The sequence below is a fragment of the Delphinus delphis genome, chromosome 4, assembly GCF_949987515.2.
Source record: "Delphinus delphis chromosome 4, mDelDel1.2, whole genome shotgun sequence".
NCBI lineage: Eukaryota > Metazoa > Chordata > Mammalia > Artiodactyla > Delphinidae > Delphinus > Delphinus delphis.
Window position 1 is genome coordinate 3,257,195 of NC_082686.1, and position 11,780 is coordinate 3,268,974.

Consider the following 11,780-nt stretch of genomic DNA (forward strand, 5'->3'; position numbering starts at 1 on the left):
CTGTGTTATTCCTGACAAAGATGCATAATCTGAACCTAACCATGAAGAAATGCCAGACACACACACAACAAGGGACGGTCCATAAGATAAGTGGCTTGTATCCTTCCTAAATGGCAAGCTCATGAAAGACAAAGGACAGCCAAGAAACAGCTCCAAATTAAAGTCGACTAAACCCACAGGACAACCAAATGCAAAGTGGGGCCCCAGGCGAGATCCTGGCCCAGGGAAAAAAATCTATAAAAGACATTATTGGACATTTGATATAATTTTGAGTATGGACTGTGGATTAGATAATAGCATTATAACTGTTAAACTTGCTTGTTTTGATCTTTGTGTGCAGTTATATGAAAATGTCTTGTTCACAGGAAGTACATACTGAAGTATTTAGAAATAAAAGGGCATAATGTCTTTAACTTGCTTTCAAATGGTTCAGGAAAAAATGTGTGTGTGTGTATACGTACATCTACACACACACACACACACACACACACACACACACACACACACACACACACACACACACACACACACACACACACACACAGAGAGAGAGAGAGAGAGAGATGAGAGAAAGTAGGGGGAGAAGCAAATGAGGACAAATGTTAAGAATTTGTCTGCCAGTTGAACCTGGCCCCCCACGGCTGGACCAGAGGCGATTCACCATTTCCTCTGCCCTAGGTTCACTCAACTCAAGATGGAAAGTCCCAGAAGAGAGAGGCCCGTAGCCCACCTTAGGTCCTCTCCTGCCTCCTGCTGGACCTGGGCTCTGGCGGAAGGTCACGGGGCTGCCATAACGGGATGGAAAATCCTGAGACTCACCTACCTATCACACCTGCACACAAAGGAGGGAAGTCTATTCCCCAAAGGAAATCAAAGTGCTGTGAGGAAGAGGCAACGCATGCTGGGTAGAAAAACAGAAAAAATGTCCTTCGCAGGAATGTTAGAAGAAAAGCTAATTCTCTTCTTTTACAGCTAAGGAAGCTGAGATCTAGAAAGGTTAAATAACCTTTCAAGGTCAAAGAGCAAGTTGGAGGTAGAGATGGAATAGAAATGAAGACAAATACGCTATCTTCTTACAACTCACAGTGTGGTCTATGGACGCAAAGCACCGCATCACCTGGGAAATGAAGACTCAGTCACCACCCAGATCTACTGCGTCAGAATCTGCATTTTAACATGTTTCAGGTGATTCCCAGGCACACTAAGTGTGAGAAGCACCTTTCTATCTCTGTAGGTCTCAGCCTTAAAAAAAAAAAAACAGAATTTGTGATTATAAGAGTTCTACAGGAGCTCCTGGTAACATGCTTATTTTCTTCTGTGAGTTTGAAATTGTATCAAAATAAAGTTTCAAAACAAGGGAAAGATAAACACCCGCTAACTAAAAGGGAACCACTTGTGGCTAGATTAGCAGTAGACGGGAGACGAGTGGACAAGCGAACTGCTGTGGCAAGAGCCAGATGTCTGAAGTCACACCTGAGATCCTGTGGGCGCTCCACCCACCAGCCTGGGCCTGAGACGCTGCAAAAGGCGCGGAGGCCAAGAGTGCGCCAGTGAGACGGAGCTGAAGGGATTCAGAACACGCGGCTGCAGCATCAGTGTTATTTTGAGCAGAAGACGCGTGAGTCCTGAAATCGCTTATCTGCCTAAAAGCAGAGCCTCTGAGAAAGAACTCAGCTGTCATACATCCTCCCCTGGGAGCAGCCAGGAGAGACTGAGTCCTAATGCCAGAAACGGGACGTGTCCACGTCACACCTAAACAGACACTGGCACAACGGTATCCTAGCTCTCAGCTAGTCTCCTAAGGGCACATCTACCTTTCCAAAAAGTTACCTGTTCTCCCAAAAGCGCCCTTCTCTTGCCCCTCTTCCCCTATTAAGATGGCATACAATCCCCAAATTCTAAGGCCCCCTGGAGTCACGTTTTTCTGTGAACTCCCACACATACGTGGTTAAATCTGTCTTTTCTCTTGTGAATCTGTTTTTCTGTCCGTTTCATTCACATGCCCCCAGTCATTCAACCTAAGAGGGGAGAGGAACAATTCTTCCTTCCCAACAGAGGTCAGCAGGGGAGAAAACCCACTGAGAGTGTGGGTTAGAGACTAGACAGCCCCGCTCTGCACTCCGCCCTCACCATCCGCCTGCTCCAGGGAGTGTGGGACTCACGAATCTCCTGTGAGAGAGCTTCTCAGAGCACACCAGGTGCTCTCAGAACACAAAGTGATCTGCGTGTAACTTGTTCAGGTTTCATTTTCTCTCTGAAAGTCCTGACCCAGCGAGGCCACTCACTAAGCTCAGAGTTAATATACTTATTTCACCCACAGCCCTTTTATTACCCTGCCAGTAGTCAGTGGTCATTTTTCTGTGGGTGGGGGCCAGGATTATCTTCAGTGGACCAGAAACCACTGAAAACCTCGAAGGTTTTCAGTCTGTCTGTCACTGTCAGAACCAAAGATGGACAGCTCAGCCGTGTTCCTGGTCACCGCTTCCACCACCAATAAACCATTCAACAGTTCTGGGGAGGCTGGTCATCCACGTGCGTTTTATCATGAAACTGGGGGCAGGGGGCACTGGCTGCACGGACGCACCGTGCCCAAGGACTTACCACTGATCCCTGGAGAACGAGACGATGAAGCGAATGCCGGGGGGAAGTGGGGCCATTTACGTCTCACTGACCGTGGAGCTTCGGTCACGAAATAAGATGCTTCATAAATAGGTTCTTAATCCTGGGAAGCATGCAGGGGTGTCCTGTGGGGTCTCACCTCCCCTCTTCCTTCCAGCAGAGGCTCGGCTCTCTATAAAGAGAAGGAGGGGTGGAAAAGTCAAGTGTTCTGACAATGGCACCATCGGAGGCCCTGGCAGAAGTAACCGCACGTGGTGTGGCCACCCAGCCCACAGCAGAGCTGGACTTCCCTGCAACAGGGCGCTCCCACCATGAGAGCCACCAGGTAGGGGTAGAGCATCCGTCCTCGGGTGGGGTGGGGGGCAGCTTGTTCAAAGGTCACTGAAATGAACTTCACATGATGTGTAAGAAAGAACCACTGATTACAGAAGAGCTAACAGCTATCCTTCTCAAACTCTTCCAAAATACAGCAGAGGGAGGAACACTCCCAAACTCATTCTACGAGGCCACCATCATCCTGATACCAAAACCAGACAAAGATGTCACAAAGAAAGAAAACTACAGGCCAATATCACTGATGAACATAGATGCAAAAATCTTCAACAAAATACTAGCAAACAGAATCCAACAGCACAGTAAAAGGATCATACACCATGATTAAGTGGGGTTCATCCCAGGAATGCAAGGATTCTTCAATGTTACGCAAATCAATCAACGTGATACACTATATTAACAAATTGAAGGAGAAAAACCATATGATCATCTCAATAGATGCAGAGAAAGCTTTTGACAAATTCAACACCCATTTATGATTAAAAACCCTGCAGACAGTAGGCATAGAGGGAAGTTTCCTCAACATAATAAAGGGCATATATGACAAACCCACAGCCAACATCGTCCTCAATGGTGAAAAACTGAAACCATTTCCACTAAGATCAGGAACAAGACAAGGTTGTCCACTCTCACCACTATTATTCAACATAGTTTTGGAAGTTTTAGCCACAGCAATCAGAGAAGAAAAAGAAATAAAAGGAATCCAAATTGGAAAAGAAGAAGTAAAGCTGTCACTGTTTGCAGATGACATGATACTATACATACAGAATCCTAAAGATGCCAGCAGAAAACTACTAGAGCTAATCAATGAATTTGGTAAAGTAGCAGGATACAAAATTAATGCACAGAAATCTCTGGCATTTTTATACACTAATGATGAAAAATCTGAGAGTGAAATTAAGAAAACACTCCCACTTACCATTGCAACAAAAAGAATAAAATATCTAGGAATAAACCTACCTAAGGAGATAAAAGACCTGTATGCAGAAAATTATAAGACACTGATGAAAGAAATTAAAGATGATACAAATAAATGGAGAGATATACCCTGTTCTTGGATTGGAAGAATCAACATTGTGAAAATGACTCTACTACCCAGAATCTGTACTCTACTACAGATTCAATGCAATCCCTATCAAACTACCACTGGTACTTTTCACAAAACTAGAACAAAAAATTTCACAATTTGTATGGAAACACAAAAGACCCGGAATAGCCAAAGCAATCTTGAGAACGAAAAACGGAGCTGGAGGAATCAGTCTCGCTGACTTCAGACTATACTACAAAGCTACAGAAATCAAGACAGTATGGTACTGGCACAAAAACAGAAAGATAGATGAATGGAACAGGATAGAAAGCCCAGAGATAAACCCATGCACATATGGTCACCTTATCTTTGATAAAGGAGGGAAGAATATACAGTGGAGAAAAGACAGCCTCTTCAATAAGCGGTGCTGGGAAAATGGACAGGTACATGTAAAAGTATGAAATTAGAACACTCCCTATCATCACACACAAAAATAAACTCAAAATGGATTAAAGACCTAAATGTAAGGCCAGACACTATCAAACCCTTAGAGGAAAACATAGGCAGAATGCTCTATGACATAAATCACAGCAAGATCCTTTTTGACCCACCTCCTAGAGTAATGGAAATAAAACCAAAAATAAACAAGTGGGACATAATGAAACTTCAAAGCTTTTGCACAGCAAAGGAAACCATAAACAAGACTAAAAGACGACCCTCAGAATGGGAGAAAATATTTGCAAATGAAGCAACTGACAAAGGATTAATCTCCAAAATTTATAAGCAGCTCATGCAGCTCAATAACAAAAAAATAAACAACCAATCCAAAAATGGGCAGAAGACCTAAACAGACATTTCTCCAAAGAAGATATACAGATTGCCAACAAACACATGAAAGAATGCTCAACATCATTTATCATTAGAGAAATGCAAATCAAAACTACAATGAGATATCATCTCACACTGGTCAGAATGGTCATCCTCAAAAAATCTAGAAACAATAAATGCTGGAGAGGGTGTGGAGAAAAGGGAACATTCTTGCACTGCTGGTGGGAATGTGGATTGGTACAGCCACTAATGGAGAACAGTATGGAGGTTCCTTAAAAAACTACAAATAGAACTACCATATGACCCAGCAATCCCACTACTAGGCATATACCCTGAGAAAACCATAATTCAAAAGGAGTCATGTACCAAAATGTTCATTGTGGCTCTATTTACAATAGCCAGGACACGGAAGCAAACTAAGTGTCCATCAACAAATGAATGGATAAAGAAGATGTGGCACATATATACAATGGAGTATTAGTCAACCATAAAAAGAAACGAAATTGAGTTATTTGCAGTGAGGTGGATGGACCTATAGTCTGTCATACAGAGTGAAGTAAGTCAGAAAGTGAAAAACAAATACCGTATGCTAACACATATACATGGAATCTAAGGAAAAAAAAAAAAAAGGTCATGAAGTACCTAGGGGTAAGACGGGAATAAAGACACAGACCTACTAGAGAATGGACTCGAGCATATGGTGAGGGGGAAGGGTAAGCTGTGACAAAGTGAGAGAGTGGCATGGACATATATACACTACCAAACGTAAAATAGATAGCTAGTGGGAAGCAGCCGCATAGCACAGGGAGATCAGCTCGCACAGCACAGGGAGATCAGCTCGGTGCTTTGCCTGGAGGGGTGGGATAGGGAAGGTGGGAGGGAGGGAGACGCAAGAGGGAGGAGATATGGGGACATATGTATATGTATAACTGATTCACTTTGTTATAAAGCAGAAACTAACACACCATTGTAAAGCAATTATACTCCAATAAAGATGTTAAAAAAATAATAAACAGATGGACAGTGGGAAAAAAAAAAAAGAAAGAACCACTGAATTCCTCTTTATCTGGAAGCCCTCCTGAGATCAACCTGTTCACTCCCAATCACAGTACTCTGCAGAGCTAACATTCATATTCACAGGAGACCCATATGTGCCCAGTGGTCGCACCAGGTGCTCCACCACCAGGGTGCCAGGGAACTGGCCGTGCTCCATTCCCCCAAGCTGTGTCCTGGGCTACGTCTGAGCCAGTAACAGAGAGGAACATAGGCCTGGACAAGGTGGCAGGTCATGAAGCCCATCATCTGACTGTGGCTTTGCAATGGAGTCTAAATGCACGAATGCCGTGGGAGTGAACTTCAGCTCGTCTGTGCCACCTCGTTTCTCACACCTGTGGTCACCTCAGAGGCCTTGGAAAATGGCCCCATTCTGCAGTCAGGGCTGAAGGCAGAGCCAGACGGGAAGGAAGGCGCAGGGAGGCCTGGTCTCCTGCCCCAAAGCCAACCTCACGACTCGTGCCATTCTTCAGTTTTTCTCCTATGTTCGGTGACAAGGAATCTTTGGGACCCATGCATTAAATCACACAGCACACAGTGCATGCGGAAGCACGCACTGCTCCGCCTCAATGCTTATCGAAAAGTCACAGGTTATATAACGGTGTCCAAGAAAGCGACTTTTGACTAAACATTCATCTCGAGTTAAAGCTGAAATGTATTCAGTGTCTTTAAACAACTTCCTTGAGAGAACAGATAAGTAATAGCAAGTAGTTCTGATTCAGAAGACCTCAACTCTTCCTCAGCGCCTGTGTCTTCCAGATTAAAAGAGTTTTCCCGTGTTCATTCCCGCTCTCCCTCCAGAGTGAGTTTTCAAAATGCACCTTGCCAAGCTCTCCCACCCTCCCCGCTCCCCCCATCTCCTCTCAGTGAGGCGCTGAGGCCCCTCTGCTCCAGCCAGGGGGACTACAGCTTTGCTCTGGACAGCCAGCCCGGCCACTCGGCCTGCACCCACACCCCACCGGGGCCCTAACTATGTCACAGCCGCAGCTCTTCATCCCACCAGAGTGCCACCTGCCCCGACAGCTGACCCTGGGCTGGGTAATCCCAGGCACGCCACCGGCTTTCTGCTCCCTCACCTTCCCCAGCTAGAAAATAGGGATGATGGTACCTACTTAGGGTTGTTATAAAGATGCAATGAGTGATCTATGGACAGCCCTCAGCACAGAGCCCGGTGGGGAGGAGATGCTCCGTAAACAGCAGCTGGTGTCGTCTCAGTAGAAATCAGGGAGGAAGGCCCAGCGCTGCAGGCAGCCACCTGGTCCCCATCCCCTGGTTCAGAACCCAGCACAGAGCGAGCGGTCAGGAGATGCGCTGAACCAAGCTCCACAAGTGCTTCGCAATGTTTTTGCTCAAATCTCTATATTTAAAAAAACCATTTTACTAAAATTCTGCTCAGAATGAGTGGACTCCTGTTTGGGCCTAAATATACTTTGAGAAACAATCTTTGAGTGACTCCTTTAGAGTAAAGGATTTGGGCTAAGTTTTATAGCACCTGGAAAGGGATGGTCAGAGTCAACTTTCCTCCTCTGTCCAGATGCTGCTTCCCTAGGTACCTACAGCTCATCTGGAAATATTCTATTGCCATCTATTACATCGACTAATCAATGAACCTCAATTCAATTCTGGTAAAACCTGTAGGATGTTAAAAAAAAAAGAAATCCAGAAGACACTGGAAAAGTCAGGAGGAAAAAAAAAAATCTTGATTTCCGTTTAAAACCATGGTTCTTACCCCTCTGTAAAATGGGTGAACTCAAGCGCTATAAGTTTTCACTGTAAGTGCAATTAAGATGTGTAAACATAGAGATTTTACACGTAGGACATTAAGAGCTCTATTTAATGAGGCCCCTTCCTCCAAAGCCTGGACGGTGCCCACTGAAAATCATTCCAGCGACAGCCAGTCAAGACCGCCAAGGTCACCAGTGACAAATTCCGTGCTCTCCTGTGAGCCCCACTGCCTTGTTGAGGAAGAGGCCCGGAGGCTGATCTGGGTTGGCTGGACGCTGTGGGGCAAATTCAGGTTGGTCCAGTTTCCCTCAGTGCCCTCCTCCCTCCAACCTGCTTCCTCTGGGCAGGTCTCCTCCAAAGAGAGGGCGGCAGAACTGGAGCAGATCACTTGGTTTAAGCCCCGTTTTTGGCACATAATCCAAGCACATAAAAAAGAAAACTACTTTTAAAAAAAACGGCTCTTAATAGGCACCCTTGGAACTCACCACTCCAGTAGGGAAAAGTGTCAGAATACCCAGTTTCATTCTACTGTTAAAGATAGCAACTTCAGAAACACCCCATTAGAGCATCTGTCTTACAATCTAAAATATACATTTTTATACCCATGTTCCGGAAGTGCCCAACCTACTCTATAAACTACATAACTATAAAATGGGATGACCTGAGGGCAATACACATTCTGGAGCCCAACCCTCAGCACACTACCTGGGGAACAGTTCGTACTCGCTGGAGACGAAAATGAGTCTCAAAAGCAACGATGCGCGTAACACTGAAAGGGTCTTCCCACAACTGAAGCACTGTGGTCAGTAATCAAAGCAGCCCCAGGCGCATGTTAAAGAATCTACTTAAAGGCAAGGTTTTTCAAAGTAGATCTTATTTTAAGGCAAATGCAGGGGGTGGGGGGAATGCATGTTCCCCAAACAAGTGAGAGAGAGAGAGAGAGAGAGAGAGAGAGAGAGAGAGAAACACAACTTCCTTTTCAGAGAAAACACTTTGTATGGTCTGTGCTTTAAAGGCTGTAAGCAATATTAAAAATTAATGACAATAGCCAGTATTTCTTTCCTGGGCTTAAATACAAAAAGGAATCCTCTACCTGTACCACTTTCTCCCACCAACAAACAGAACCTCAAGGTGGCGGGTACAACACAGAACATGCAAATGCCGTTCCAAAACCACATGGTGAGACACTGGAGGTCTAGAGCCCTGGGTTCTCAAGGTTGACCTTAAAAGACATTAAAGAAGGAGCCATGGGGGGAGGGGGAGATCTAATCTAGTTACCAACTCGAACATCCTCACACAATTCAGATTCAAGGGCAGGTGGGCACTTTCCAGACAGAAAGCTCAGGGAGAATAAAGGGAAGGCGGGCTTTGGAATTCCACCCGGAGAAATCCAAACCTGGCGGTGTGCAGAGGGGCCTTCCAGGATCCTGGTCGCAGTCCTAGGTCGCCAGGTCCCCAGGATCAGCAGCGTGGCTGCAGAGGCTGGGAGGGCCGGCGGCTGGGGGGTGTTGGAAAAAAGAGCCTGACGGTTGGGGCCCCGAAGCCGGGTGACTTTCCGGGGTTTGAGTCCAGTCAAATCCCTCCAGGAGGCTCACAGGCTCCGGGAACCAGCTGCTCAGACGAACAAGCCGAAGGCCCAGGGAGCCGGCGCTCCGAGCCTCCCGCCGGCTTTGGCGTCGGCTCCTCCCCGGCGGCCCGTCCCGGAGGAGGACTGGCGGGCACACCCACGTCCCGCCGCGCCGCCCACCCCGCGCGGGGCTCCCCTCTCGAGCCCCGGGCTGGGCTGTCACCGCGGTCGCCCGGCCGGGGAGAAGGCCCGGAGGACGGCTGGGCTCGCCCCCGTCCGGGGCTCCGCTGGGCGGCTGCCGGCCCGGCACGGGCTCCCCCGGGGTCCGCTCGCCGGGTCCGGGGGCGCCCGGCCGCTCCTCCAGCCCCGCCCCCGCCCGCTGCAAGGGCCGCCCCGGGCCCGGGGCCCGCTGGACGCCTCCGCCCCGGACGAGCACAAAGACGCGCGCCCGGCGCAGGGACCCCCGGCCTCCCCGCCCGTCGCCCGCGCTGGCAGGTGTCGCTCGGCCGCGGCGCCCGAGTCCCGCGGCCCGGCCGGCGCGGGCGGTGGGGAGGGGGTCCCCGCGCCGCCCGCTCCCCACCGGCCCCCTCCCGGTCCCCGCGTCTCACCTGCGCCCCCAGGCCGGCGCCCCGCTGCCCGGCCCGGGCGCCGCCGGCGCTTCCTGCTCGCGACTTCCTGGGGCGGCGCGCGGAGGCCCCGGCGGCCCTTTCACTTTCCTGAGGCAGCGGGGCGCCCGGCCGGGCGGTGGCGGCGGCGGCGGCGGCTCGGCCCCTCCCCCTCATCCCCTCGCCGGTCCTCCCGCGGCCCCGGAGCGCACCCGGAGGCCCAGCCAGCCCCGGGGAGGCCGGGCGGGGACGCCGCCACGAGGAGACCCCGGGCCACCACCGCTCAGGACTCCTCCCCGCGGTCCCCGCTCCTTGCACCTGCCTGCGGGCGCCCGGGCTTGAGTTCGAAAGTGACCAAAGAAGAGCTCCCCAAGGACCCTTTGTCCTCAAGGTAAGTCCTCCCGGACAGCAGCGGAGCCGGGCTTCCCGAGAAAGGACCGGCACTAAAGGGGGCCAGCCTTGGTCTCCTGGACATTATTCTTATTACCTCCTCTCAGGGGTCAGACTCATGAGACTAGCCTCGTATTAAGTGAAAATGGGGCCCACAATCGGCTGTGGTGAACCATCTTTGATCACACCTGTGTGTGTGTGTGTGTGTGTGTGTGTGACACGCCCCTCACGTGGCTGTGCTGGAGAACCGCACTGGGTCTCAGGCTCCTGAACCAGACGGACCCTCCCCGGTACCATAACAGGCTTCCCACCTCACCCAGGAACAGTGTTCGCGAATCCCACGCTCACTTCTTGCCAAAAAGTGACCGGGCACCGCCCCGCACAAGCCTGATTATTTTCCTGGGGTACCTGCAAAGCACCCGCGGTAGACACATGGCATCTAAATCCAGCCCAGGTGCCCAGCTCCCGGGAAAGCACCTCCCTGGAAGGGCCCAGTGAGGCAGAAAGCATGTTTTGCAGAAGAAATTGCAGGAAGAAGTCTCCCCCTTGTTAAAACAATGCTTAAAGTTAAAACCAATCCAAGCAGGAATAAAGACGCTGACGTAGAGAATGGACTTGACACAGGGAGGGGCAAGGGTAAGCTGGGACCAAGTGAGAGAGTGGCATGGATATATACACTACCAAATGTAAAATAGATGGCTAGTGGGAAGCAGCCGCATAGCACAGGGAGATCAGCTCGGTGCTTTGTGACCACCTAGAGGAGTGGGATAAGGAGGGTGGGAGGGAGACGCAAGAGGGAGGGGATATGGGAATATATGTATATGTATAGCTGATTCACTTTGTTATAAAGCAGAAACTAACACCATTGTAAAGCAGTTATACTCCAATAAAGATGTTAATAAATAAAACCAATCCAAGGCCTGGCAGTAACTGCCCAAAGAGGTCAGAAGGAGAGTGTGCACAGCCTCCTGGCAGGTACCCACCTCCTGCCAGGCCTGCGCTTGGGGACACCCTGCTATCCTTTCCCGTTGGCTAAGTTGGGTGTCGAATGCATCGCTTCTGTAGGCCTTTGAGAAGCGTTCTCAGTGCAGGAAGGAGACTGGCCAGCCTCACTGTAGCCTTGAGGTTCAGCCGCAGGATGGCTGCCGGCCCCTCATCCTGCAAGGGAGGTGGCCCGCGCCTCCTGATTCCTCCCTCCCCCTGGCGAGGTCTCTTTCCGCAGACCTCCTCTCTCACAGTCCTCCTCCCTCCCTTCCCTAACTCTCCTTTCATGGTGATGCAAGCCTGCCCAGCCTGGCACACCTCTCTCTCCAGATTACCCTGCTCTGCAGCCACCCCAGGCTCTGCTCCGGGCTCCTCCTCTCTCCCTGAGCGTCAACCTCCCTGCCTGCAAGCTCTCCCCTCCCGAATCCACTCCTCCAGCCCTTCACATTGCCCTCCTAAAGCAGATGGGACCCTGGCTTTCCTGATGAGAGCCCTTCGAGATCCCCCTCCGGATCAGGAAAGAGCCTCAGTCCTTAGTAGCTGGAAAACAAGACCCTAACCCACTCTCGACTTCACGACCAAAGCTCAGGACCGCTCTTTTAGTTTCCAGGACTTTCTCACACGTTGAGTGGCTATTTCTGCCTTAGCC

The 11,780-nt window shown here is 49.7% G+C and overlaps 1 protein-coding gene across 2 annotated transcripts in view; it reads right to left on the reverse strand.

Annotated features, from left to right (window-relative positions):
* The window catches only part of SLC37A1 (solute carrier family 37 member 1), a 67,072-nt gene extending 57,201 nt beyond the window's left edge, over positions 1 to 9,871 (reverse strand). For both annotated transcript variants that reach the window (XM_060010276.1, XM_060010277.1), the window contains exons 1-2: positions 9,761 to 9,871; positions 2,602 to 2,791 (exon numbers count right to left, since the gene is read on the reverse strand). In XM_060010276.1, coding sequence (XP_059866259.1) covers positions 2,602 to 2,657 — 56 coding nt within the window. In that variant the 5' untranslated portion in view covers positions 2,658 to 2,791; positions 9,761 to 9,871. The remainder of the gene's footprint in view (positions 1 to 2,601; positions 2,792 to 9,760) is intronic.
* Positions 9,872 to 11,780: the final 1,909 nt, after the last annotated feature.